General features: G+C 51.8%; 2 protein-coding genes across 7 annotated transcripts in view; both read left to right on the top strand.

Moving 5' to 3' along the window:
- CLIP1 (CAP-Gly domain containing linker protein 1) overlaps window positions 1-10,985 on the top strand; it is an 82,016-nt gene extending 71,031 nt beyond the window's left edge. For all 4 annotated transcript variants that reach the window (XM_040987063.1, XM_040987067.1, XM_040987066.1 and 1 more), the window contains 5 exons: window positions 5,909-6,026; window positions 6,157-6,307; window positions 6,642-6,691; window positions 8,660-8,784; window positions 9,377-10,985. In XM_040987063.1, coding sequence (XP_040842997.1) covers window positions 5,909-6,026; window positions 6,157-6,307; window positions 6,642-6,691; window positions 8,660-8,784; window positions 9,377-9,602 — 670 coding nt within the window. In that variant the 3' untranslated portion in view covers window positions 9,603-10,985. The remainder of the gene's footprint in view (window positions 1-5,908; window positions 6,027-6,156; window positions 6,308-6,641; window positions 6,692-8,659; window positions 8,785-9,376) is intronic.
- A 1,264-nt stretch (window positions 10,986-12,249) lies between these two features.
- Window positions 12,250-26,439, top strand: VPS33A (VPS33A core subunit of CORVET and HOPS complexes). 3 transcript variants are annotated; one of them, XM_040987060.1, is made up of 13 exons: window positions 12,253-12,374; window positions 13,210-13,275; window positions 14,649-14,776; window positions 15,336-15,522; window positions 16,603-16,719; window positions 17,321-17,495; window positions 17,579-17,769; window positions 20,479-20,605; window positions 21,270-21,337; window positions 21,874-22,011; window positions 23,605-23,742; window positions 24,051-24,219; window positions 25,774-26,439. In XM_040987060.1, the coding sequence occupies exons 1-13, from the start codon at window positions 12,273-12,275 to the stop codon at window positions 25,953-25,955; spliced, it is 1,788 nt and encodes a 595-aa protein (XP_040842994.1). In that variant the 5' UTR covers window positions 12,253-12,272; the 3' UTR covers window positions 25,956-26,439. The 3 variants fall into 3 exon arrangements, with proteins under 3 accessions (XP_040842996.1, XP_040842994.1, XP_040842995.1); XM_040987061.1 differs by lacking the exon at window positions 21,874-22,011 and having other exon boundaries at window positions 12,263-12,374; XM_040987062.1 differs by lacking the exons at window positions 17,579-17,769; window positions 20,479-20,605 and having other exon boundaries at window positions 12,250-12,374.
- The last annotated feature ends 1,191 nt before the right edge of the window (window positions 26,440-27,630 follow it).

The raw sequence follows: 27,630 nt of genomic DNA, 5'->3' as shown, positions 1-27,630 counted from the left end.
TCACTGAAGTAGGAAGATTTTAGTTTTTAAACCGTGTTCAGTTTCATTTATTCAGAAATGTCCTCAAATCAGACGATGATGCCACTCTCACCTCCTTGTCCCAGTCACTGTAAGTTCACATGTTGCCGTCGTCTGCACACAGGTACTCATTTCAGTTCTAGAAAAAGCTGAAGTTTTTAATAATAGGTAATAGATTTTAAAAACAGCTGTGACTTACTGTTGCTCTGTGACACTGAGATGACAGTCACAGCTCGCAGTGTCACTTCCCAGTCCTGTTGGGGGGGGGGGCGTGGCCCGTCACCCACACTCCTGGGCAGGTGGGATCTGCAAGTGCCTGATGCTTTCCCCACCCACTAGGCTGCTGCACAGTGTACGCCACAAGAGTAGCATGCTTTCTGGCTGATTAAAACTGAATTAAAAGTAAGCAAAAATAAGCGCCTAAGAGTCCAGTTCCTCGATGCCTCTGTAAAGTGTTTTATTCCTCCTGGTCAAGGCAGAGCTGGCAGTGTCTCTGCCCCACCCAGGACAGACAGGTCCCTTGTCCCCTCCAGCCAGAGTAGCGGTCACCTAGGTGTTGGGACCTTATTTATTTAGCCCACAAAGGTACCTCGATTCCATCAGCTTGGTCCACCTCAATTCCATCAGCTCCCTCTTCTGTTTTCCACTCAGAGTTACTCAGATTAATCCTCCTTCCAGGTCTCACTAAGCCCATGTGGACACCCCAGGGTGCATTTGTGTCTCAGCACTGCCCCTTGCAGCTAGCTGGACAGGGGCTGTAAGGATCAGGGACTCAAGCTGGGCCTGCGCCTGCGCCTGGGCCTAAGGCTAGTCCCTGCCTAGGGTCAGCTCTGCCTCAAACCTCCCCACTATTGGTTGGAGAGTGTTTAACTTTACATAAATAAGTTTATGTTGCTTTAAACAAACCAGCCTCATGTCGGCCCTTAGCGAGGGTACGTGCAGCAATGGGAGGGTTGGTCTTGTGGTTTCTGCAGACACGGGTGAAGATGTGGCCTTGGCTCCTCCATGGCACACACACACAGAGTGTCTTATCTGGAAACAGCCCAAGGGCTGACCTGGTGGGACTAGAGGAGGTCACTGGGCCAGGCACTCAGGGCTAAGGAAGTGGCAGGTGCAGGCCCCAGGGCCCAGGTTCTGTGCAGTTCCCATCTGTGGAGACTTGTAGTTATTAATTACCATTAAAAACAAAAGATACTAGCTCCATTAGTGCTGGTGTGACTTTAACTCAGTTGCATGCTGCTCAAAATAGGATTAGGCATATGGCTGCAGCCGTGGCCTGCAGAGAAACCGAATGTGGGGACTGTGAGATCTCCTCTCCTGACTTGACTCGCTCTGTTCCCTCTCACACCCTCGTGTTCAGGAGCTTGTCTCTTGGACAGTCCTGCCAGTGTTGACCAGAAAACAGCAGTAAAAACCACAGTGTACCGGAGCTAATTCAGACCTTTACATGCCTGCTAAAAGTCAGTTTGGTAAAGAATTCCTGTTTGGGTTTAGATGAAAAGCAGTTCAATTAGTTTATTGAGCCTAGAACATCAAGAAAAACTTGATGCACTCTTAATGTAAAAGCCTTGCAAGAACTTAAATCATGAAAGCATTTGATACGGTAGTTGTTCAGAAACAGAGCAGGTAGCCAGCAGTGTTGTTTGGAAGTGCTAACCGCTCACCAGCAGGTAAGACAGTAGGGAATCCCTTTGTTCAGGTCCTGATGCTGAAGGGCAGAACTTAACTCCTGACTAGGATGAAGCCATTTGTTAACAAGAAGTCAGCAAGTTGAGCCGACCTCTCTCCAGACACCCTGCATCCGTGTAGCAGACAGAGCAGGGGAAGTGCAGGATGGGGGTGGGTGCTAGGAAGGGCCCTGCCTCCGAGCGGTGGACCTCCTTGCCCCCACCTCACCCATCCCCAGCTGTGGGGTGTGGGGTCAGTGGAGACACCAGGATCTTCAGCACCGACTTTGGGAGCCAGAATTCTGCTAGAGCCACCTAGAGGTCTTCCTCGGGCGTGAGGTCTCAGCTGAGTTAGCTGCTCTGGCCCCTCAGTAGTCCCTGGGCTTGTGGTCCTGGACCCTGCCCCATCAATGCTCCGTGGGCCCAGGGTCCCACCATTCTGCCCCGTCAGTGCTCCGTGGGCTCGTGTGCCTGGCCCATGCCCCATGAGCTCCGTGGGCTCGTGTGCCTGGCTCATGCCCGGTCAGTGCTCTGTGGGCTTGTGTGCCTGGTCCATGCCCCGTTGGTGCTCCGTGGGCTCGTGTGCCTGGCTCATGCCCCATGTGCTCCGTGGGCTCGTGTGCCTGGCTCATGCCCAGTCAGTGCTCCGTGGGCTCGTGTGCCTGGCCCATGCCCCATGTGCTCCTTGGGCTCGCGTGCCTGGCCCCGCTGTGGGTTGCTGACTGTCTGTCTCTGAGCTGGCGCTCCTGATGACTGCTCATCTCACTCCTCTCTCTTCCCTTCCCTACTCTTGCTTCCTTTGCTATATCTGTGTGTCTTTAATGGTAAGACTAAAGAAAGTCTATCCACGTTATAATCAATAAATTTCACATATTTTTAGTAAACCAAATTGTCGTATATATATTTTTGGCTGCCTTTGTCCCTCCATGTCTTGCTTTTGTTTTGTAAAATATCCTGAGCCGTACGCGCACACACCTGAGCACACAGACTTCTTTGGGTACCCGTCCACAGCGGGAACTGCAGTGCAAACCCACTCTCCTTACTGTATTTGCATTTCTCTTCGCGTTTCTAATACCTGGTTCCTGTTACCTTGCATTTTAAAAGCTTGCCCAGTTTAAGGTATTTGCTGCATCACTGGAGTTTATTTCTTGCATAAGTAGTAAGAAAAGAATCTGGGTAGCCTCTCCGCTGCTGGGCACGAGAGAGGAAAAGGGTTCTGGCCTCCTAGCTCTTCCAAGTTAGGCCTCTCCTGCCTTCTTTGTATCAGCTCTGCTGAGTCATTGTAGCCAGGCAGAGCAGAACATGTGACTCAGGCCCCTCCTGGTCCGTACAGAGCACTCAGGGCTTGGCAGCGGCCAAAGCAGCCAGTGATGATGCTCTGTAACCTAGGGCAGCTGGCATGGTGTGCGCGTCCTGCCCTTTCTGTGGCTCACAGCTCTCATCTGAAGGCAGCATCCTCTGATTGCAGCAGTGTCCCGCAGGCACTCTTAAGAAGCGGCCTAGCTGGCAGGTGTGCAAATGATGGGTGGAGACTTGGGGAGGCAGCACCAGGCAACGCCCATCCCTGTGTGCCCAGCGGCCGTCAGCTCTTGCCCAGCACCTGGCATCAATGGACCTCGGGATCTTCCAGCTGCAACTAAGTTCCTGCGGTTGCTCCATGAGACACTACCTAAAAACCCTTTTTCTCAGATTTGTTGTATTCATAACTCATAGCCAGTGAGGCTCTGGATAGACTAAACAGCCAAACAAGCTTAATGGAAACGTTGGGAGCCCAAGACTCCTGGCATCACTGGGTAACATCAGATATGTGGAAAAAAAAAAGTCTGACATTTCTTCCATTTATTTTGAGAAATTTTAATTAAAAGACAAAGTGAGGCCTGGCACAGTAGCCTAGTGGCTAAAATCCTAGCCTTGCATGTTCCTGAATCCCATATGGGCATCGGTTTTAATCCCAGCAGCCCTGCTTCCCATCCAGCTTCTTGCTTGTGACCTGGAAAAGCAGTGGAAGATGGCCCAGAACCTTGGGACCCTGCACCTGCTTGGGAGACCCGGAAGAGGTTCCTGGCTCCTGGCTTTGGATTGGCTCAGCTCATGCCATTGCAGCCACTTAGGGAGTGAATCATTGGACAAAAGATCTTCCTCTCTGTCTCTCCTCCTTTCTGTATATCTGCTTTTCCAATAAAAATAAATAAATGTTTAAAAAGGGAAAAAAAAAAAAAAGTCAGGAAGGAGGTCAAGAAAAAGAGCTGTTTATATGTTGATTCAGTGTGCAGATAGTCCCGGCAGCTTTGGAGGAGTCAGACTGGAGCCAGGAGCCAGAACTCCAGCAGGGCCTCCCTCCAGAGGGGGGCAGCACCTGCTTCCTCCGCAGGCACATCAGCACGAAGGTGGATCGCAAGCAGAGCAGCCAGGACTCAAACTGCTGCTCTGACATCACAAGTTGACATTGTAAGCAGTGCCTTAATTTGCTGTTCCACAGTGCTGTGCCCCTCTCCTCAATTTCTTTCATTTAAATTGCGTTGGGGTGCACATTTGGCACAGCAGTTGAGGTGCCACTTGGGATACCTGCAGACCCATCCCTGGTCTTTGCCCAAGCTCTGCTCTCATCCCCGTTCCCTGCTAACGCCATGCCCTGGGAGGTGACAGCACAGCAGCCCAGGACCTGGGCCCTTGCCACTGACACGGGAGACCGTCCCAGGTGTTGTTGGCATGGGAGGACCGAAGCTGCAGGCAGGAACCCTGTCTGTCTTGCTTTTTAAAATAAAAATGCCAGTACATTTTTTACGAACTGACATCTGTGAACGAGTTGCATCTCCACGGAGTGAGAGCGCCGACAGGCAGAGAGCAATGTGTCAGTCTGAGATTCTTTTCTTACTACGTCTGCTTCTGGAGCGTTAACGTGTAAGCCACACGATGAGATAAATGCAACACGGTATAATTTCACCCTGAGAGTCGCAGTCCACCACGCACCATGAGAATTCTGTAATTTGTGTGCCGGATATCTTGGGTCTCACTAAGCAGACACGCATGCTGCCATTTCTAACCTGGGCCTCAGTTTCGTGTTCCTCCAGCTGGTGGGAAGACAGGCTAAGCCATCACACCCAGTCTTGGGCCTGCGCCCCCGGGGTCAGCCTGTGACTGTCTCCTCCTGTTTCGTTTCTCCTGAAGAATATTTGCAATACATGTTCTTTCTTCTCATCTGTTTCACATGGCACACAATTTAAAAAAAAAAAAAAAGGTGCTCACGGGAGAGTTGCATGGGTCACAAAGCCAGCCTGCCCCTAACATGCACGTCTTAGGTAACCACGTGCATTTACCGAAACCAAGACACCACATCGGCACAGGCTTTATTGAAGCATCCCCATGTGGCCCCTGAAGCCTCTCCCCATTCAGATCCAGGCTGGGACAGCACCCAGCCTCAGCTGTCCCACCCCCTCGGCCTCCTTCCTCCCATGACGGCCTGGCCGCCCCGGTCTCTCCTGGTCTGCAGCACATGCTGAGCCCCAGCCCCGTTGCCTTGTCCTTGCCCTCTCCCAGGCCTTGCCCTCACTCTGTTGACCCCGCCTCCCACCCCCACCTGACAAACCACACTGCTGTTCCTGTCCCATTCCCACGAGCGGTTCAGTGAGGCTGGAGAAGAGCCCTTCCACAGGGGCTGAGGCCTGAGCCCGCGCCACTGCCCTGGCCCACAAGATCCTAAAACATTCTTGGAACTTGCTCAAACGTCACAGAAATTAGTGAGAACCAAGTGATATTTCCAGCATAACACGCTCTGCATGTCATCTGTATAACCGCTTTGCATGCGTGTATTTCAGTTGTCGTTATTGCCTGGTGATGGTTTATTCTGGAAGTAACAAAATTCAATCTGGGGCTAGATTTTGGTATAGTGCTTGGAGCAGTGCAACAGTTTCTTTCTTTCTTTCTTTTTTTTTTTTTTTTTTAATTCTACATCTTCCAGATTTCTTAACTTGTCTCTTTAAGTTCAAATGGATACAGTGATATGCAGATTCTGACATGTCTATACGTAGGTAAACTTTTTCTCCCCTCACAGTAAGTAGAATTTCGAGTAAAATTTTGCAAGCCTTTATTAGCCTAATTCCTATGAAACTCCCCTAGTATATATATGTATATACATTTTTTTTTTTCATTTTGATGTTACTGGAATCGGTTGCACACTGCCTATTCCTGGCTGATTCCTGGATCTTTGAACTCTTTGCTTTTAGAGAATCCAAGTACATCCAAGATGCGGACGAAGAGAAGGCTTCCTTGCAGAAATCCATCAGCATCACCAGTGCCTTGCTCACAGAGAAGGACGCGGAGCTGGAGAAGCTGAGGAATGAGGTAGAGGACTGTGGCCGTGGGCCGGCGTGGGCCGGCGTGGGCTGGCGTGGGCTGGCATGGGCTGGCACTGGCGTGGGCCACCCTGGCCGCCCTCGCGGCCCCCGGGCTCCAGAACCTGCCTGTTTTCCAGGTCACCGTGCTCAGGGGAGAGAACGCCTCGGCCAAGTCCCTGCATTCTGTTGTGCAGTCTCTGGAGTCAGACAAGGTCAAACTCGAGCTCAAGGTGAAGAACCTGGAACTTCAGCTCAAGGAGAACAAGAGGCAGCTGAGCAGCTCCTCAGGTGAGACGAGAGCCACCTGGCCCCGGGACCGCAAGGGCCAGTCTGCCAGGCCTCCCGAAGGCCGCTGGGTGTTGTCATTCTGAGAGGGTGGGGGACAGCTGCCATCGCGGCACTGCAAAGCCAAGGCAAGGGGGCGGTGCTTAGGTGGAGAGTGACTGTTGCTTCTTTCCATGGAGGGGGGCTGGCTGGTTACAAGAGGACAGGAGCACCTCCTGCTGCTGTCACCTGTGTACCCACACCCACAATGTCCACCTGAAGAGTTCTGACGGGGGAACAAGATAACGAGGGAGTTGTTAAAATCATCCTCCCCTTTTCCCCTTCCTTTCAATATAAGGTAACACTGATCCTCAGGCCGAAGAGGACGAGCGGGCCCAGGAGAGCCAGGTACGTGTGGTTTCCTCCCTGTTAGGTGCCGAGGCGCGGGTTCTGGAACACAGCGCAGCCGTAGTGCCCATGCCAGACAGTGACATGCCTTCCTCCAGAGCCTCCTCCCTTTCTGCTCGGTTGCCAGGCCCCCAGACAAGCACTGCCTACTGTAGAGGGTCATGCAGAAGCCGGGCCTTGCTCTGTCTTCCCGTCCCACTCCTTGCAGTGTAAGGGCATTCTCATGCCGCTGGATCTGATGCAGCCTGCTCCCCGTCAGCTGTCACACAGCCACACTGAGCAGCTGTCCTTTTGTGCCTGGACTGGTATTTCTGCAGCAAGTGGAACTGCTCTGGCTGAGGGTCCATGGCTAATCTTGACTGTAAAAAAACTTGGATTCTAGAAAACTCCATCCCCTAAGGTCAGAATTAACAAAGCAAATGAATTTTCAAGGTAGAATTACCTGGAGGTAAAGCTCTGTCTATTTGGAAGCGCAATTGCATGTGAGCAGGGAACCCACCAATTTTTTTTTTTTTTTTTTAAGATTTGTTTATCGGAAAGGCAGATTTACAGAGAAGGACAGATCTTCCATATGCTGATTCACTCCCCAAATGGTCACAGTGGCCAGAACTGAGCTGATCCAAAGCAAGGGGCTTCTTCCAGGTCTCCCACACAGGTGCAGGGTCCCACAGCTCTGGGCCGTCCCCACTGCTTCCCCAGGCCACAGGCAGGGAGCTGGATGGGAAGTGGAGCCGCCGGGACCGTGATTAACACTGTCCTCTCTCCCCCTTCCTCTCTCTGCTTCCGTTTGTTTCATCTGCTGCTGACAACACTTTCCTTCCCATCAGCAAATGGTTTGTTTTATGTTTCCTAATTTCTGTGTGTGTGTGTGTGTGTGTGTGTGTGTGTGTGTGTGTGTGTGTGTGTGCAGCCACGCAGTTCCAACCATATGCGCTTTTGTAGCTTTTTCCTATAAAAGAGCTTGCAGCTGGAGAATGACTTTGGAAAAGTGCAGCTTGAGAAGGGAAAACACAGGGAGCCTCAATGAAGCTTGTGGAAAGTGTGCATTATGGAAAAAGAACATTTAGATTTCAAAAAAAATTTTTTTTTGCACCAAAATAGTCTTCCATGAAATCTCTTGGTGACCGAGGGTGGCCATCCTCAGAGGTGACCTCCCGGATGCTGGGAGCTGCTAGTGTTTCACAGGCGAGACCACAGGGGCGGCTGCCCCAAGACACCCACTGTGTCTTCGAAAAGTGAAATACAAGGCCACGTGTGAATATGTGTGACTCTGTGTGCTGGCGTTTTTATTGTTTGTAGCAGGGGAAGAACTTCTATATACACATGGGAAAGCGCCCGATTCAGAAGTGGTTATCCAGCCAAGGGTGCTCCTTCCTGGGGCCATCTTGTCCCCCTGCCCAGTCCCCGACGCAGGTGCTGTCATGAGCACACACAGTGTCTGTCCTCAGCTGAGAGAAACTGCTCCCCTCCAAAAACCCAGCACTTCGTTCTCCCCTGACTGTACGGAGTCTGAACCTCATGTCTAACATCCTGGGCTACTTCAAGTCTCCCACAGAGAACCAAGCACTCAAACCTTTCCAAAATCGTGTGTGTGTTTTATCAGACAAGAGGAGGAAAACGTCACCCCACGTGCCTAGAATTGTAAGAGAACTTCTGAAGAATGCCACATACTGAAATGTAACTTTCAGTGTGTTCAGATATGGGAAAGTGCTTGCTGGGTGAAAACAGGTGCAAGAAATTGGCAGGTAGAAGGGGAGCAGCTGCTGTAGCACATCCCCAGGGCACGGCGGGGCCAGTGTGGCTCTTCACAGGCCATCTCAGCATTGCTTCCCCCGCACGGCGCTGTGGCCCCTCTGTGAGGCCCCCACACTGGGTGATCCCAGCAGGAGGGTGCACATGATGCCTTCTCCATACTCAAGGTTACATGTGTCTTAGATGTCTTACATATCTTTCTTCTTTTAAAATCAGATTGATTTCCTAAATTCAGTGATAGTGGACCTCCAGCGGAAGAACCAAGACCTCAAGATGAAGGTGGAGATGATGTCTGAGGCAGCGCTGAACGGAAACGGCGAGGACCTGAACAGTTACGACAGGTATCACGCACTGAGCCCCGACAGCGTGTCCGGCCGTGTCCGTGTGTTCTCAAAGTCAGGCTAGTGGAAAGCAAAATCAGGCCACGCCGCTTGTGGTTATCCTGCTGGCAGTGGATGCCTGCAAACCTGGCTGGAGACACCCTAAGAGCAGAAACTCAGACTGGACTGAGTTTATTGCTTTAATTTTTTTTTTTAAATGTACTTATTACTAGAAGTCATATTTTACAGAGAGGAAAGAAAGAAAAATCTTCCATCCACTGGTTCCCTCCCCAAAATGTTGCAAAAGCCATAGCTGAGCTGATCTGAAGCCAGGAGCCCACGCGAGGTCTCCCACACAGGTGCAGAGTTCGAAGGTTTTAGACCATCCTTGACTGCTTTCCCGCACCACAAGTAGGGAGGTGGATGGGAAGTGGAGCAGCCAGGATGCAAACCGGTGTCCACCTGGGATCCTGCACACACATGCAGGCGGAGGATTAGCCAATTAAAACATTATCGCAGCCCCAGTTCTTGCTTATTCTGAAGAATCCTCTTCAAGTGTAACTCTCCCCGAGTTTGTTCTGACCACAACCCCTTTCCCACGTTGACCTTGCAGTGATGACCAGGAAAGGCAGTCCAAGAAGAAACCCCGCCTCTTCTGTGACATCTGTGACTGTTTTGATCTGCATGACACGGAGGACTGTCCCACCCAGGCACAGACATCGGAGGACCCTCCACACTCCACGCACCATGGCAGCCGCAGCGAGGAGCGCCCCTACTGCGACATCTGCGAGATGTTTGGGCACTGGGCCACCAACTGCAACGACGACGAGACCTTCTGACGGAGCCGCAGTCCAGCATCGCGGGTGGGCGCACGCCCGGAGAACTCATGCTACCTTGACCCCCCCCCTCCCCCCCGTCCCTCGACAAATCTAAGGAAATATTTTGGTCTTCAACAAATCGTCCTGTTAGTCTCCCCACTCCTAAGTTAGACTAATAAACATTGGGTAGGTGAGTTTTCACCTGTTCTCTCCTGTTCTCTGGATCTTTCGGTCTGGAGACATCGTACCAGATGCCATTACACCTGTTTGTCCCTAGAGAAACCTCACAAAGCAATCCTCACCCCTACCTTATTTAAATACCTTTAAATTATGCCGTTATTTTTCATATTTGCACTAAAATATTTCCAGGCTGCATTTTTTTTTTGTATATTTAGAAGTTTGTTTTTTTTTTTTTTTTTATGAATCTTTGACACTGGAATGAGTTGAAAAAAAAGTGCTATTTTGCTTTTTCACTGACTCGTTAATAAGTCTTTTATTCCTAATCAAAGAAATAGCTGAGCTCTTTGCACTACCCGTTATCTGTGGTGCCTTTTTATCAGGCTTGACAATGAGCAGGTATGATCGAATCCTGAAGCAGCAGAAGGCGGCGTGAGGACACGCGGGTGCACGCGCATGCGTGTGCCCACCACCCTCCTGGGCTGTTCTGCATCCATTTTGCGTACTTCCAGCTTCCATATAGTATTGTGTATATATATATATTTTTTTTAAAAAACCTATATTTTGGAACAAAACATACACAGCGTGTCTTTCTTTGCAGATTTTTACCTTTAAATGATCATCAGGATACAATAAACTAAGCCCGAGACAGCATCAAGTGGCGTTGCAACTGTTTTCTTCCCTTTTGTTTCATTTTGTTTATCTAGGAGAGTTTGTTTTTCTTTCTCTAGTACTGTCTCCAGAAGCCGAGCAGACCACTAGAAGACACCAAAATTAATCTAACGTCTTCCTTTAGAAGTTTTTAAAAACTATTTTTACATGAATGTATGATGAGAAATTCAACAACAATTTTGGATTTTCTTATCACAAAAAGAGTGAAGGACCTCAGTGAAGGGGAGTGTTTATCAACCAGTCTGAATCTGTTTGTCTTTCTTTGAATGTCTCCTCAAGTATGTAAAGAGTGACAGAGTGTATCTTCCACGCTCCATGTACCATACGAACAGCTGGAACTGTACATATGCCTTGGATGTATTTTTCCCCTCCAGATTATCAACTGTGTGCTGGCTAAGTGACTATTAAGTAAATCTGTTCCCAGATGAAACTTTTAGTTATAAATCCAAGAGGACTTGTTTCAGAATCAAAACATGATGTAAAACAGTGTTAAAACTCAAGCAAAAAAAAAAAGTGTTCTGTATCCACTTTAATAAAAGAGTATTTTTTTTGTCAGAGTCAGCACGTCATTACCTTGCTTTATCGCTTACAATGGTTTTCTTAAAATATGCAAACTTGGGCCCGGCACGGTGGCGCAGTGGTTAAGGTCCTCACCTTGCACGTGCCCGGGATTCCATATGGGCACTGGTTCTAATCCCGGCAGCCCCGCTTCCCTTCCAGCTCCCTGCCTGTGGCCTGGGAGAGCAGTCGAGGACGGCCCAAAGCTTTGGGACCCTGCACCCGCATGGGAGACCTGGAGGAGGCTCCTGGCTTCGGATCGGCATAGTATCGGCCCGTTGCGCTCACTTGGGGAGTGAATCGTCGGACGGAGGATCTTCCTCTCTGTCTCTGCTCTGTATATCTGCCTTTCCAATGGGAAAATAATAAAAATAAATCTTTAAAAAAAATAAAATATGCAAACTTCATAGACCCAAATAGCGATCTTGCTGCTAAACAGCCTTTTAGAAATAAGTTGTATCAAAGTGATGGGTGACCTACTCGGGATGAAATAAACCCATAACGTTGTTACCCACCATCCCACGCCAAAAATAAGTGGCACCAAACGGTGTCGCTTGGCAGCCAGCGCTTGTCAATCCGTGACATTTCCCGTGTTGTACGGATGAGCGACCACGCAGGAATACATTGTAAAGATCAATGTTGGAGGCAGGCCAGCTGCAGTGGGGGGGGACCCCGGGCGCCTCCCGGTCCGTCTTGGTGCCCAGTGCACCCCACTTCCTGCTGAGCTCTGCGTGGGTTCCCGCGGGTGGTAGGACGACCCAGAAGGCATGTCATCTTGGGATCCACACGTTTGCGGTGACATGGAGACTCCCTCCCCCACCCCATCGTTTCCCAGACTCCCCACGTGGCATTGGGCCCAACACCCCACGAATGAACCTGTTCCGGCATATTCCACCCTCTCCGTCCCAGCTGGCCACTTTTCACACGCAGGCTCGGCATCACTGTCCTGTCAGCTGTGCCCCGGCCCTGGACCGTAAAACCTTAGCTCATAAACGTTCAGCACCGTCTGATGAACAGAATTTAAACGATTTTCATTTAAATGACGCTTTATACCAGAACACCATCGCGATTTTTGGACGGGACACGTGAGCACAATTTCAACTTTAAATTCCCTTTGCAGAACTCGACGAATCCATTGGAACTTCCGGGTTTGTGCGTGCTTGCGTCGGCGGCTCAGGTCACGTGAACGCACGATCACATGACCCCATCCGTGGTCTGGGCGGGCCTAGGGGCTGAGGAGCCGACCCGGCTGAATCGCGAGGGGAAAGGGGGCGGTGCGGTAAGATGGCGGCACACCTGTCCTACGGGCGAGTGAACCTCAATGTGCTGCGTGAGGCAGTGCGCCGCGAGTTGCGCGAGTTCCTGGACAAGTGCGCGGGAAGCAAGGTGAGGGACCGGAGGGACCGGAGGCAGCGACACCGCCCTCGGTCCGGCCTTGGCGGTCCCCGGACGTCAGCCGCTAAGGGAACTCCAGCGGCCTCCCCGCGCCCCGAGGCAGGCGGAGGGGACGGAGGCAGCGCCTGGGCGACACGTCGGCCCCCCAGGTTCCTGTGAAACGCCAACACTCGGCCACCTGCTGTGCACGCCGAGGAGGGGGCCGGGGGTCAGCGGCGACTCCTCGCCGTTCTTTGGGGTTTCCCAGGCTCCCTAAGCACCTGGCGGTACCACTGGGCAGAGAACCAGCCACCTGAGCTGTAACGGAGCCGGTGTGGAGAGAATGTGAATGAGAGAGGTTGATGGGGTGCTCGGGGCCCTGGCCGTGGGGTACAGTGCTACAGACGTCTACAGATCATGGATGTGTGGGTGTCAGGGTCCCAACAATCTTGCAGTTTACTACGTCTGAGAGTACTTGAACACAGCGTCCAGGAACCCAGCCTTAGTTTACAGCTGTTTCTTGGATATTTAGGATTTCCTGTCCAATTAAGATGTCCAGTTTTGCGTGAATGTCACTTTTCCACACAGTTCTGTGAGATAATGCCGTGACATAGATGTGCAGCCAGCTCGCACTTCTTCCTGTTAGGAACAGGGATTCATTCTTACCTCGAACCTGCAGTGGCGTTGCCTGTTCTGCTGCTGCTTCTCTTTGGCGAGCAGAGCCAAGTTCGCCTTTGTGACCCGGGATTTGGAGGAAACGTCCCTCCTAGTGCCCAGCTGCTGTTTTCCTTTGATGTTGAAATTACTGAGATGAGCTGTAACAAGATAACGCTTCTCTCCTTTCTAGGCAATAGTTTGGGATGAATATCTGACTGGACCTTTTGGCCTGATTGCCCAGTACTCCCTGCTGAAGGTAAACGGGCGTCTGGGGCTTGTTCCGGGTTTAGTAACTCTGCCTTTGCAGAGTCCATGGGTGGCAAAGCTGTTGGGTCTGTGTAAACGCTGGCTGGGGCAAGCTTTTGACCTAGCAGTTAACACACATGCGTCCCCTGTCAGGGCGCCTGCGTTCAGTCCTCAGCTCTGCCCCTGAGCTTGTGGGCCCTGGTGGGCAGTGGTGGTGCTGCAAGGAGCTTGGTTTGTGCACGCTCTGGGGAGCTGGCTGCTGACCAGCCATCGCAGGTGCCTGGGGAGTAAACTGGCTGGGGGGACTCTGCCTCTCGGAGAATAAGCAAAAGCACCACCACTCGGGCGCAACTAGCATTCTGTGTTCAGTGGTGTGTGCTGGTCCTGACGTGCTAGTCTATGACCACTACTCAGTGTCTGATAGCTTGCTACATGACAGTCATTTGAACGCTGGTGCAAAGATAGTGGCATTATCTAGACATTTTATCTTTCAGGTATGGGGCACTTCAGAAATTCATGTAAAGAGAAATTTCAAAAAAAAAAAAGAAAAGATTTATCTTGGTGCAAGAAAAAATCTTTAAAAGGATTTATGTATTTTTGTTGGAAAGGCAGACTTACACAGAGAAGGAGATACAGAAAGAAAGATCTTGCATATCTTGTTTCACTCTCCAAGTGGCCTCAACAGCCAGAGCTGAGCTGATCTGGAGCCAGGAGCCAAGAGCCTCTTCAGGATCTCCAAAGCAGTTGCAGGATCCCAAGGCTTTAGGCAGTCCTCGACTGCTTTCTCAGGCCACAAGCAGGGATCTGGAGGGAAAGTGGAGCTGCCGGGATTAGAACCGGTGCGTTCAAGGTGAGGTCTTTAGCTGCTAGGCCACCACGCTGGGCCCAATATGCAGTTTTTTATAAGCTGTTTTCAAGATTTTATTAGTGTCAAAGGCAGAGAGACCGAGAAGAGATCTTCTATTCATTTTTTCATTTTCCAAACGGCTACCAATAGCCAGGAGGCTGAAACTGCGCCCACAGGGCTGACAGGTGCATGAGCACTTGGGCCGCTATCTGCTGCTTTCCCAGGCACACCAGCAGGGAGCCAGATCGCAAGCAGAGCAGGGAAGACTCCAGCTGCTGCCCTGGCGTGCAGTGCCAGCGTCACAGGAGTGGCTTCACCAGCCGTGCCATATCAAGGACCGTGTGTACACACGCACTTCTGATCTCGGCTTCTAATCGCACTTTCCGTAAACTTTGAAAGCGGCCTCATATTTGGTTTTGGGGAATCTAAATTTTAATCAATCAAGTGCTAACGTGTGTGTGTGTAGTTTGTGAGTCAGCAGATGCGGCCTCAGCATGGTTTGGATTTGGGTTCATCTTTTTTTCTTGTTTCCCTAGGAACATGAAGTGGAAAAAATGTTCACCCTCAAGGGAAGCCGCCTGCCGGCAGCTGATGTGAAGAACATTATTTTCTTTGTCAGACCGCGGCTCGAGCTGATGGACATAATTGCTGACAACGTGCTCAGGTATCCCTGCAGCCCCGGAGACGCTGGATTGCTGCTAAGAATAGTGTTAATGTCCTGAGCTAGAAAGTTGAACTCCTATCAATCAAAACAAAACCTCTAATGGTTATTTCGCAATATATATTTCATGATATTGTGCTTGAATTGCCTAAGCAAAATAAGAGCTGATTAAAATTTCATAGAGCATCCTCTTCAGAGGAAGCTGGCTCTGACTCTGCACTTGTGGTAGTCGATGGAGCCCCTCACGTCATGAAAGCCTTCGGACTGTTCCCCGACACTCCTTGTCGGGGCGAGTCCTGGCCCGCGTGAGGAGGACCGTTTTGCTTTCGGGAAGTCACAGGGGGTTTAACGGTGCTGGAAGATGCTGCCCACCAAATGTGGGCTGTGGCTTGTTGCTGCTGCCCTGCTTGGGGTCTGGGGCAGAGGTGTGGCACGCAGCTGCTGTAGTTTGGGTCTGAGAGTCGGTAGGCAATGGTCTGCCCATCCGGTCTCAGGGAGTGCCAGCTGCGTGCGTGGCCGTGGACGTTAGGAGCTTCAGACTCTGAAGATGTCTCCTTTGCAGTGAGGACCGGCGTGGCCCTGCCAGAGACTTCCACATCCTGTTTGTGCCCCGCCGTAGCCTGCTGTGCGAGCAGCGGCTGAAGGACCTGGGCGTCCTAGGCTCCTTTATCCACCGGGAGGAGTACAGCCTGGATCTCATCCCGTTCGACGGGGACCTCCTGTCCATGGAGTCGGAGGGGGCCTTCAGAGTAAGTGCCTAGTCCCTGCCTGCCAGGCCGGCAGCTGGGACCTGTCCGCCTTGTGCTGATGGGCGAGGGGCCCTTGGCTCATTTCTTATTCGTGGTCAGATTGCCTGAACAATCACTTGTTCATTTACTTGCCCATTTTTTTCTTTTTTGACAAGTATTTTTTGTTTGTTTATTTGAAAGGCCAAGTGACACAGAGAGTTAGAGAGAGAGAGATGTTCCACCCCCTGGTTCACTCCCCAGTGGTGGCTAGAGTTGAGACTGAGCCCCCTGAAGCCGGGAAGCAGGAGCTTCATCGGGGTCTCCTGTGTAAGAGGCAGGGACTCAAGAGTGTGTGTTCCCAGCAGGACATTGGATCAAAGCAGAGGGGCTCGGTCTTGAACTGGCACTCTGACATGGGATGCCAGCAGCTTAACCCCCTGTGCCACAGCATTGGCCCCAAGAATGCTTTATTTATTTTGAACACTAATCATTTGGGGTTATAAAAGCTGTAAATATCTTCTCCCAGTCTATAGTCTAGATGTCAATTTTTAATGTGTTTTATAAGTAAGCATTGTCCATTTAAAAGTAGTTACATATTTGAATGATAGCTTTGTTGAGTTTCACATAGCATAAGCTGCCTTCCTTGCAAGAGTACTGCTCAGCAGTGATCAGTGTGGTCGCAGAGTTGGGCAGTTGTCCCCACCGAGTGGCCTTGGGACAATTTAATCACTTGGACTGCTTGTCTGTTCTCATGTTTCCCTCCTCCACCCTGGCCATCACTCATGCACTTCAGTCTGAGTGCGCTTGCTGCTTCTGGAACCTTCAGTTGGAATCCTATCATGTGGTTTTTGTGTCTGGCTTCTTTCACTTAGCATGATGTTTTCAAGATTCATGCAAGGTGACTCCTCCAGCTTGTTCCTGCCATTCCATTACAGCGGTTCCTGTAATTTCTTTATCACACCCATCACATCATCCTGAACCCTGGCCAACAACTTTCAAAAGGCGCTTGGGTCCCCAGCTTCCCTAGCAAAACAGGACAGAGAGAAAATGGAGGTGTGTGGCTGGCCCCAGCCTGTGACTGGCCTCTGTCCATGCCCACAGGAGTGCTACCTGGACGGCGACCAGACAAGCCTGTACCACGCGGCCAAGGGGCTGATGACGCTGCAGGCCCTGTACGGAACCATCCCCCAGATCTTCGGGAAAGGCGAATGCGCACGGGTGAGCGCCAGGAGGGCAGAGTGGGGAGCTCGCGTGACGGACATGCATATACATGCGTGCACACACGCCGTGTGCTTCTCACCAAGGTGAACTCACAGCCCTGTGTCAGTGTTTTGGGGCTTGGTGGCCAGCCTGGCAGGGAGTGAGGGAAGAGATAAATTGCCGTGTCACACACCAGTCCCTGAACCGATGTCCCACGTGGCTGTGCTTTTTGATTCTGCTGTTCAGTACAGTCCCAAGTGTAGCACTGAAGTGTCCTGAATGCAGCGATGGGTCAAGTGCCCTGCTGGGAGACATAGGTGCTGGGGGGACCAGGCAGCGGGCAGTGTGAGCTGAACCTGGTGCCTTCCAGGGGACGCACACGCAGAAGGAGCTCTTGTGTCAGCAGTGGGCAGACTGCAGCAGCTTCAGGAGTCCTGCTGGGCTGCTGGGGCAGAGGCCAGCAACAGGCACTCCTGCGTGCCAGCTGCCTTCTTGCCCATCTCGCTCTCCCACAGCGATCGCCCTTGAGGTTCCCTCAATTATCTTCCTGTTTTTGGTTCAGTTCTGAAGTCTGCTAGTCCCCGGAAGGGCCCTGTGTGATCCCGTGTTCACTTTCCAGCAAGTGGCCAACATGATGATTCGAATGAAGAGAGAATTCACAGGAAGCCAGAATTCAGTGTTTCCTGTTTTTGATAACCTCCTGTTGCTGGATCGTAATGTGGACTTGCTGACGCCTCTTGCCACTCAGCTGACGTACGAAGGCCTCATTGATGAGCTCTACGGCATTCAGAACAGTAAGTGGGGCCCTTGCCAGGCCACACTTTGTCTGGGGCTGGGCACTTTAATGACAGGTGCGTCCTCTCCCTCTTGTTGCCAGGTTATGTGAAGTTGCCCCCTGAGAAATTTGCTCCCAAGAAACAGGGCGACGGGAAGGAGCTGCCCGCCGAAGCGAAGAAGCTGCAGCTGAACTCGGCCGAGGAGCTCTACGCGGAGATCCGGGACAAGAACTTCAACGCCGTGGGCTCTGTGCTCAGCAAGAAGGCCAAGATCATCTCCGCGGCGTTCGAGGTGAGGCGGGCCGCTGGCGGAGCCCGAGTGGCCAGGGGTGGCGGGGGGAGGCCCCAAGTGTTTCTGTCTTTTATTTTTAAATAAATCTTTTTTCCCCAGGATTGGTTGATTGATTTTGAAAGTCAGTTACAGAGGGAGAGACAGAGAGGCTCCATCTACTGGTTCATTGTCCAGATAGCCAGTGCTTGGTGAGACTGAAGCCGGGAGCTTCATCTTGGCCTTGTACGTGGGTGGTGGGATCCCAAGCACTGGAGCCATCTTCCACTGCTTTTCCCGAGCCATCAAGGACCTGGATCGGAACTAGAGCAGTGAGGACATGAGCCGGTACCGCAAGGAACACAGGCTTCATAAACAGCAACTTGACCTGCTACACCACAACACCGGCCCCAAGGCTTTCTTTGGGTTTATTTGAGAGACAGAGCTAGAAAGAGGCAAGACTCACGTGTGCTGATGCACTCCTTAGATGCCTGCAGTGGTTGGCGCGGGAGCTGGGAGCCAGGAGCCCAGGGCACATCTCTTGCGGTTAGTAAAAACCTAGTCAGGTAGCTGTGCCAGCCACCATCACCATCCCCCACATGTGTCAGCAGGAAGCTAAGGTTCTGAGTTAGAGCTGGTGCCGGCGAGATGGCTTAGTGGCTGAATCCTCACCTTGTAAGTGGTGGGATCCCATATATGTACCGGTTTGTGTCCCTGATGCTCCATCCAGCTCGTGGCTTCTGACCAGCGGAAGATGGTTCAAGGGCTTGGGACCCTGTGCGTATGTAGGAGACCTAAAGGAAGCTCCTGGCTCCTGGCTTTGCATCAGCTCAGCTCTGAATATTTTAGCCACTTGAGACTGAGTCAACAGAAGGAAGATTTTTCTTCTTTTTCGCTTCTTTTCCCCATAAGTCTGATCTGCCTTTCCAGTAAAAATAAATAAATCTTTAAAAAAGAAGAAAAAACGAAAACTGGGGATTCTCACCAGTTACTCTGGTGTGGATGGCAGGTACCGGAAATCAGATTTTTTCAATTGATTTGCTAATTTGAAGGGTAGAGTGGCAGAGATCTTTCATTTACTCCCTAGATGTCCACAGTAGCCAAGGATAGGCCAGGTTGAGTCAGGAGCCATGGATTCCTTTCAGGTCTTCCCCTGGTGGCCGTTGGCGCCTCACCTGCTTCCTCCTGGCCTGTCAGCAGGCTGCTGCTCATGCTGCCGGCTTCCCAAGGACTAGTGTGAGTTCAGTTGCTCCACTTCCCATCCAGCTTCCTACTAGTGTGCCTGGAGAGGGAGTAGGTGACTGCCCGAGTTCTTGGGCCCCTCTTCACCACATGGATGGCACTCCTGGCTTCTGGTTCAGCCGGCCAGGGCTTGTCTTCCTTGGCTGTTTGGAAAGTGAACCAACAGCTCCGTGTTCTCACTCTGTGTTAGTCAACCTTTCAGGGAAACACACTAATTAATGAAAATCTTACAGAATAATTGGGACTGAAACCAGGCACTCCCATTCGTGAACGGGCATCCACTATGAATGCCAGCCCAGCCAGCGGGGCCACGCTTTCTGCCCTTTTATCACACTTGAAAGGTAGGGCGATGCAGTGACAGGGAGGGAGAGAGGGATCTTCCATCTGGCACTCCCCAAATGCCCACCACAAGTGGGCAGGATCCGGAACTCCACTGTGATCTGCGTGGGTGCTGGGGACCCACGTACTGCAGCCATCGCCTGCCGTTTCCCACAGGCGTTGGCAGAAAGCACGAGGCCATGGTTTGAACAGGAACGCCCGTGCAGGACAAGGATGCCTCCAAAGGGCGGCCTGCTGTGCTGTGCCACCGCACTGGCCCTTTGGCGTCACCTTCAGCACCAGTCAGTGGCCGCCACCTCTTCGTTCTCTGTGCGCCTTGTCCCAGACCCGTGACGAAAGGTGTCGGGCCGGGTTTGTCTGCAGTTTGGAGAGGGGTAGGGCATGGGTATTTGCGGTTTGCAGCTTGTTGTAGCTTATTTTACATTACTTGCTCCCTTGCCCAAAAGGAAGCCAGCTGTGCTATAAATAGCGGATGCTGGGTAAAGGCCTGGGCTCATGGTGAGAGCCGGGTTCAGCCAGCGTGGCAGTGCCAGGGGTAGGTGATGGGATCGCATCCCGCAGCCTGGAGCTCTGAAGTCCCTGCTTCGTTAGCACCTTCCTGCCTCCACTTGCCCATTCTCGGTTCATTGGTTTTTAAGCTTTTGTTTAAAACATGGGGATTCAGCAACATGACTGACTGGATATTTAGACTGGAAACATACATTGGGAGTTTTTTGAAAGCTGTAACTCTGACTTTCAAGTGAAATCTTTTTAAAAAAGCAAGAACATGGAAATTAGAGAAAAATAGTGACATGTCTGTGTCAGTGTTGTGGTACAGGGCGTTAAGCTGCCACCTGTATACTGGCGTTCTCTCTGGGCTCTGACTCAATGCCCGGCCACTCCCCTTCCCATCCAGCTCCCTGCACGTGTGCCTGGGAGAGCCCTGGAGGGTGGCCAAGTGCGTGGGTCACTGTAACCCACCTCGGAGACCCACATCGAGTTCCAGGCTCCTGACTTGAGCTGCCCCAGCCCTGGCTGTTCCTGGGTGAACCAGGGGCTAGAATTTCTCTCAGTCTCTCCCTCTCTCTCCCTGTAATTCTGACTTTGAAATGAATCTTAAAAAAATAAAAACCTCAGGCCTGTGTGACAGCTGTGCCCATGTGCCATTCTCAGGAGCGACACAACGCCAAGACCGTGGGGGAAATCAAGCAGTTTGTTTCCCAGCTGCCACACATGCAGGCAGCCAGAGGCTCCCTGGCCAACCACACGTCCATTGCCGAGCTGATCAAGGACATCACCAGTGAGTGCCCTGTGCCCACCACAGTCCTTGCCGGGAGGTCTGCCTGACTTGCGGTGTTAGGGAATGGCACACATCTTCATGGTGAAGGTTGTTCCGGGGGGAGGGGTATGAAAAAGAAAGCTTGCCCCTTTTGCACTGATGTCAGCTTTTTTCGTTAATGACCATTCCCATCTTTGGGATATAGATTTCCCCTTGCGCTTCCCTGCTTGACAGCTCTCAGTGCGGGACCACAGATTGAGTCTTTTGAAGGGGCGTCCCACGCATTTGTCCATCAGAACAGGGGCTAGCAAGGCTGAGCTAGGGGCCGTGTCAGATTTAGATGACATAGTGCTGGCAGGCCCTGTCCCCAGCTGAGCAGAAGTGGAGGGAGTTGGACCTGGACTGGGGTGGCGGTGAGCTGACACGCTCCTGGGAGGGGGCTTTCCTGCGTGACGCTGAGCGCTGTGCCGCCGTCCCCAGCACAACTTTGGCGAGCTGCAGTCAGCAGTTCGGACGGCCAGGACTTTCCGTGTTTCTTCGAAGATTCTCTCTGGGAAGGGTCTGGACTTTGGCTTGCTTTCTTTCTGCACATCTTATTTTGTAATTGTGCTCTGTGTATAAAGCAAATGACCCAAATAAGTCAACATTTCATTTCTGTGTTAAAATCTTGCTTGTTACATTGTAGCTTCTGAAGATTTCTTTGATAAATTAACAGTGGAACAGGAGTTTATGTCTGGAATCGACACCGATAAGGTATGTAGACGCTGAAGCTGTTCTACCGTTGCTTATGTTTATCCAACATACACAGCCAGAGAGAACTGTGGCTCCCGTGTCTTGCATAAATATCTTTAGGAGAAAATCTAAAATGTGAAAATGCACATTTGGTAAGTGGCAGGTCCTCTCTGTAAGATGCCTTCTGCAGCACGTGTGAGATGAGCCTTAGCCATTGAGGGCTGTCATGGATACGTGTAAAGTTTACATCGCAACTTATGAAAATTCTGACTTCTAAAAATATTGCTGTTACTCTGTGCTGAGCCCGTGGCTGGCTCTCCCTGAGGTGGACAGAGCTGCCCACACCCCGCTGTGCGGCAGCCTTGCAGGAGGTTGTCCACAGACCAGCCTTGGAGTTGACCGTGGAGCCACTACCCCGAGCTCCTGTGTTCCCCCCGGGGTGGCGTCTTGTCGGCTGGGGGGGTGGTGAGCCAGGCTCCCCCACATCTCCTACGCACAGCTTTGGAAATGAATAAACATCAGATTATTCAACTCAAAAATACTTTTCTCACTTCCAGGTGAACAGTTACATCGAGGACTGTATTGCCCAGAAGCACCCGCTGATCAAGGTGTTAAGGCTGATTTGCCTCCAGTCCGTGTGCAACAGTGGGCTCAAACAGAAAGTTCTGGATTATTACAAACGAGAAATTCTCCAGGTCAGTGTAAATTATTAACTTGCCAAGAAGGAGAGCATATTGAGAAAGAAATCTTCAGCAGACTGCTGTGATGTTGTGTTGCTGCCACTGTCAGTGACAGCCCGGAGATTGTTGTAACAGCGTTGATGACAGTGACCGAGTCGAGCTCTCCGGGGAAAGGCTGTTCCTGCACCTCTAATTAACCCTCACAACACCCTTCAAGTTGCATACTGCTGACAGTCCCCATTTCATGGGGAAGAAACGGAGGCATGGGCTTGTTTGGTCACACAGGGCCACCCAGCTTGTCAGTGACAGCACCAGCGCACGGTCCCAGGCGACTTAGGTCTGGTCCCCGTGCTCCCGCCTGCGAGCTTGGGAGATGGGGAGAGAGCTGTTTGCACATTTCTGGCAGCATCCCTTCCAGGGTGACTTAAGTCAGCGTTACTTTATAACGGGAAAAGCCCACAGTTCTTTCTTCCTTTTTTTTCAGATTTATTTTATTTGGGGGCCCAGCGCATTAGTCTAGCAGCTCAAGTCCTCACCTTACTTGTGCCAAGATCCATATGAGCGCCACTTCTAGTCCCGGCGGCTCCACTTCCCATCCAGCACCCTGCTTGTGGCCTGGGAAAGTAGCCGAGGATGGCCCAAATATTTGGGACCCTGCACCTGGATGGGAGACCTGGAAGAGGCTCCTGGCTCCTGGCTTCAGATTGGTGTAGCTCTGGCCGTTGCAGTTACTTGGAGAGTGAATTGATGGACAAAAGATCTTCCTCTCTGTCTCTCTTCCTCTCTGTATATCTGATTTCGCAATAAAAATAAAGTAAATTTTTTTTAAGATTGGAAAGGCAGATACACAGACAGAAGGAGAAAGAGAGAAGATCTTCGGTCTGCTGGCTCACTCTCTAAGTGGCCCTGGAACTCACATGGGCATCGTGATATGGTGGCCAGTTTAGTGTACTATGCCACAGTGCCAGCCCCTAGTTAAGCTCATTATTGATAAGCTTAAAAAGTTGGTTTTGTTTTGGCTTTTTTCCCATTTGCATAAAGAAGATGTGGCCTTACCATATACAGTTCAAATAACGTGGAAGCACGTGGAGTACAACTTGAGCGTTTCCTGTCTGTGGTCCAGCCTCATTTCCTGTCCGTGGGCCTCATTTCCTGTCCGTGGGCCTCGTTTCCTGTCCGTGGGCCTCATTTCCCTCCTGGTGGCTTGCTCGGGGGACATCCTCATCCTTGCACCATGCCCCGTCCCGTGTGGAAAGTGTCAGACAGATGCTGGCTTTATGTTTAGCGGCAGAGATAAAGTCCGACCGTGAGAGTCATCTGTGAGTTCTCCCCATGAGAGCAGGGCGTCTGCCCGCAGCTGAACCTGCTATAATTTGCTCAGTTGATGCTTGCTCCGGTTGGATCCACCCGTTCTGACCTGTGGAGTATTGGATGCCCATCTGCAGCCAGGTCTGGGGTCATGGCGAGGCAGGCAGCCCTGGGTAGGTTTCGCTCCTCTGCCGGCCGAGGCTGGACCCCGGTAATGGACTGTGGGATACAAATGGATTGCTTGGAAATGCTCCGCTCTGCATCTGATCTGACCTCCAGGCCAAACGCCTTCTCTTGCAGACCTACGGCTACGAGCACATGCTGAGCCTGCACAACCTGGAGAAGGCCGGCTTGCTGAAACTGCAGACCGGGGGCAGGAACAACTACCCGACCATCCGGAAAACCCTGCGCCTCTGGATGGATGACGTCAACGAGCAGGTGAGTCGGACCGCCATGTCAGCACTTCCGGTCACTGCTCACCGACTGATGACGCGTGTCGTGTCACGGCATGGCTGCCAGGCCTTCTGCAGCTGGTTCCCAGCGTGGCTGAGAAAGGCGTGCTTCAGATGCTGTGTCATTGGGCTCTCCGCAGGAGACAGACGGCTCTGTAAGGGCTGCGTGCGTGTGCGTGTTGGGGAGTGCGCCTGTGTCTGTCTGCAGCTACAAATCAGATCCTCATGGACTTCCCCCGGCTTGGTCAGGTGGCCTAAGGCTCTGTCTTGACAGGTTTCTCTTTTCTTGCACAGAACCCCACGGATATATCCTACGTGTACAGCGGCTACGCGCCGCTCAGCGTGCGGCTGGCCCAGCTGCTCTCGCGGCCCGGCTGGCGCAGCATTGAGGAGGTCCTGCGCATGCTCCCGGGACCCCACTTCGAGGAACGACAGCCCCTGCCCACAGGACTGCAGAAGAAGCGTGAGTGTGGACGGGACGTGGGTGTGCCTGGTGGCCGTGCGACGTGCACTTGTAAAAGGCTGAGTCACTCAGGCACTGAGGCATGTCGCTCAGGAAGTGTCATTCCCTCAGCTGACACCTGTGTGGACAAAGCCTTGAGATCAACACCAGTGCTTCTCCTTTTCCAATCCAGTGTCAGTACCAAGACACGGCTTTTTGGTTCTTATGGATGGTAAAAATGGTTTCTGGTGTTTGTGAATTTTTTTTTTTTTTTTTTTAAAGATTTATTTTTATTATTTTTTTATTGGAAAGGCGGATATACAGAGAGGAGAGACAGAGAGGAAGATCTTCCGTCCGATGATTCACTCCCCAAGTGAGCGCAACGGGCCGATACTATGCCGATCCGAAGCCAGGAGCCTCCTCCGGGTCTCCCACGCGGGTGCAGGTTCCCAAAGCTTTGGGCCGTCCTCGACTGCTTTCCCAGGCCACAGGCAGGGAGCTGGAAGGGAAGCGGGGCTGCCGGGATCAGAACCGGCGCCCATATGGGATCCCGGGCGTGCAAGGCGAGGACCTTTAACCACTTGCGCCACCGCGCCGGGCCCGAATTTTTAAAAGATATTATTTTCAGGCCAGTTCTGTCACAAAGTGTCTCTACCCGTGGCACCAGCACCTCATAAGAGCACCAGTTTGTGTCCCGGCAGCTCCGCTTCCCATCCAACTCCCTGCTTTTGGCCTGGGAAAGCAGTGGAGGACGGCCCAAGACCTGCACCCACGTGGGAGACCTGGAATAAACTCCTGCCTCTGGGCTCCCAGCTTGCTGTAGGCTCAGTTCTGGCTGTTGTAACCATTTGGAGAGAGAACCAGTGAATGGAAGATCTTTCCATCTGTGTAACTCTGATTTTCAAATAAAAATATAACAGATCTTCTAAAAATATATATTTATTTTGAAAATCAGAGTTATATAGAGAGAAGGACCTTCCGTCTTCTGGTTCACTCCACGATGGCTTTAGCACTGGTCAGGCCACAGCCCAGAGCTTCACCTGGGTCTGAGGGGTCCAAGAACTGGGGGTTCCTCCATTGCCTCCCCAGGCTGTGAGCAGAGAACTGGATTGGAAGGGGAGCAGCTGGGACTGCAGCCAGCGCCCATGTGGGCCGCTGCCTTCACAGATGACAGCACCAATGGTAAAAGTGTTTTTTAAAAAATTATTTGTTGGGCCTGGTGTGGTGGCCTAGTAGGTAAAGTCCTTGCTTTGTATACACTGGGATCCCACATGGGCACTGGTTCGTGTCCTGGTGGTCCCGCTTCCCATCTAGCTCCCTGCTTGTGGCAGTGGAGGAAGTGCCAACACCTTGGAATTGCACCTGTGGAGATTAGGAAGAAGCTTCTGGCCTCTGGCTTCTGATCGGCTCAGCTCTGGCTGTTGTGGCCACTTGGGGAGTGAACCAGTGGATGGAAAATCTTTCTATCTCTCTTCCTCTCTGTATATCTGACTTTATAATAAAAATAAATCTTTAAAAGAAGTGGAAAGAGAAGCACTGATAATGGCTTTTAATTCTGAAACATTTCCATTTTAGGTCAACCTGGAGAAAACCGAGTGACACTGGTCTTTTTCCTCGGGGGTGTGACCTTTGCTGAGATCGCGGCCCTGCGGTTCCTCTCGCAGCTGGAGGACGGGGGCACGGAGTATGTCATCGCCACCACAAAGCTCGTGAATGGCAGCAGCTGGCTCGAGGCCCTCATGGAGAGCCCGTTGTAGGCCGTTGGAGGTGACCTCCCGCAGAAGTGCTTGCTGCGGTGGCGAAGTCGCTCAGGGCTGGGACGCTGACAGGACCCCCGCGGGGCTGGCCTCCCCAAGCACGCAGCCATCCTGACCTGATGAAGACAGACCAGGAGGCCTCAGGCTGGAGAAAAGAAAAACTGGTTATGTGTTTTCCCAGCCTGGCATGCTCCCTGGCAGCACCTGAAAACTCAGGGTGGATGGGGTGGTGAGGGACAGCCCCTTGGCCGCACGCTGGGCCAGGGCTCCAGGCAGGACGGCAGAGGGGAACTGCATGCCCTGGAGCACGAGGCGCGATTCCAGAGGCTTCTCACTGCAGCAGTGTGTGCAGGGCCAGAGCCCAGGCGGTGGCGAGGCAGCGCTCGCCCCTCGAACCGGCCAGTGTGCCTGCTGTCACAGGCTCTGTCATGTCACCGAGCAGGAGGGTGGAGCAGTTTGGCTGCTCTCTGTGTAGTTCGGTGTTTCCCCAGATGCAAGGGGAGCAGCTCTCCGACTGTCCTGCTGTCTAGAGCAGCTTCCTGCATGCGTGTTAGTGTCCCTGCGCAAGGGGCCTTGTGAGGTCTTTTTTTTTTTTTCCCATGTCCGTCCTTGGGCCAATATGCAGCTGGTCCAAACGTGAACAGTGGTGACTTGTGCCGCACCTCCCTGGTCACCGCCCGCCCCTCACCCCGTATTTCTGCAGCAGTCTCTGGCCCCTCTGTCCTGGAGCTCTCACGTCCATTTGCTTGTAAGCCTCTATTCAGTGAATTTCAGCCCGATTTAGTGTCCACCCCCTATCCGGGCATGCCTCCATTCCAACCTTGGAGTTCAATGGCTGCAGCTCCTTCCCCTCCCACAGGAGACCCGGGCTGTGGTGGAGAGCAGGTACGGGAGCCCATGGAGAGGTTGGAATCCGCTCCCTCCTGCTCCACAGTGGGATCTGGAGGCTTGCAGGGCAGCAAGGAGGGCACCATGCCGCCAGCATCATGGCCCAAGCCCCAGTCTCCAGCAGCAGTGGTCAGTCCCTTTGTCCCTAAAGGATAACGTCACTGATCACTCCCAGTATGTTTTCTACTGGTAATTAGTAACCAGCAGGAGGATTTTCTGCCTTTTTAAAAAAAGATTTATTTATCTTTACTGGAAAGTCAGATATACAGAGAGGAGAGACAGAGAGGAAGATCTTCCATCCGATGATTCACTCCCCAAGTGATCGCAATGGCCAGAGCTACACTGATCTGAAGCCAGGAACCAGGAGCTTCTTCCAGGTCTCCCAAGGCCTTGGACCATCTTCAACTGCTTTCCCAGGCCACAGGCTAGATGGGAAGTGGGACCATTGGGACACGAACTGGCACCCATATGGGATCCTGGAGTGTGCAAAGTGAGAACTTCTCTGCCTTTTTCATTGGTGGACTTCTGATGTGTCCAGCACTCTGCATGTTGTGAGTGAAGGAGTTCAACATGTTTTTAAGCTTTATTTATTTGAGAAGTGACAGAGAGAAGGAACATCAGACAGAGATCTTCCTCTCTCTCCTCTCTATCCACCTTTCCAATAAAAATAAATCTTTAACAAAAAAAAGTGAACTGTGGTGGTAGCAATATGTAAATGATGTGCTCCTCATGGAAGGCATTTGGCCTTGACGTTTAGGATTTGAACATGTGGAATCATCTCTCAAAT

This window comes from Ochotona curzoniae, unplaced genomic scaffold, assembly GCF_017591425.1.
Source record: "Ochotona curzoniae isolate NIBS_2020 unplaced genomic scaffold, NIBS_Ocur_1.0 contig_46, whole genome shotgun sequence".
Taxonomy (NCBI): Eukaryota; Metazoa; Chordata; class Mammalia; order Lagomorpha; family Ochotonidae; genus Ochotona; species Ochotona curzoniae.
Note: the sequence above shows the minus strand (reverse complement) of the source record. Positions and strands in the feature narration are given on the sequence as shown.

What these genes read in the sequence shown, in the direction of transcription:
- VPS33A (XM_040987060.1), top strand. Translation starts at nt 12,273, where the DNA reads ATGGCGGCACACCTGTCCTACGGGCGAGTGAACCTCAATGTGCTGCGT. An exon ending in ACAAGTGCGCGGGAAGCAAG is followed by an intron (nt 12,375 to 13,209) that starts GTGAGGGACCGG and finishes TCTCCTTTCTAG; the next exon opens with GCAATAGTTTGGGATGAATA. An exon ending in CTGGAATCGACACCGATAAG is followed by an intron (nt 21,338 to 21,873) that starts GTATGTAGACGC and finishes TCTCACTTCCAG; the next exon opens with GTGAACAGTTACATCGAGGA.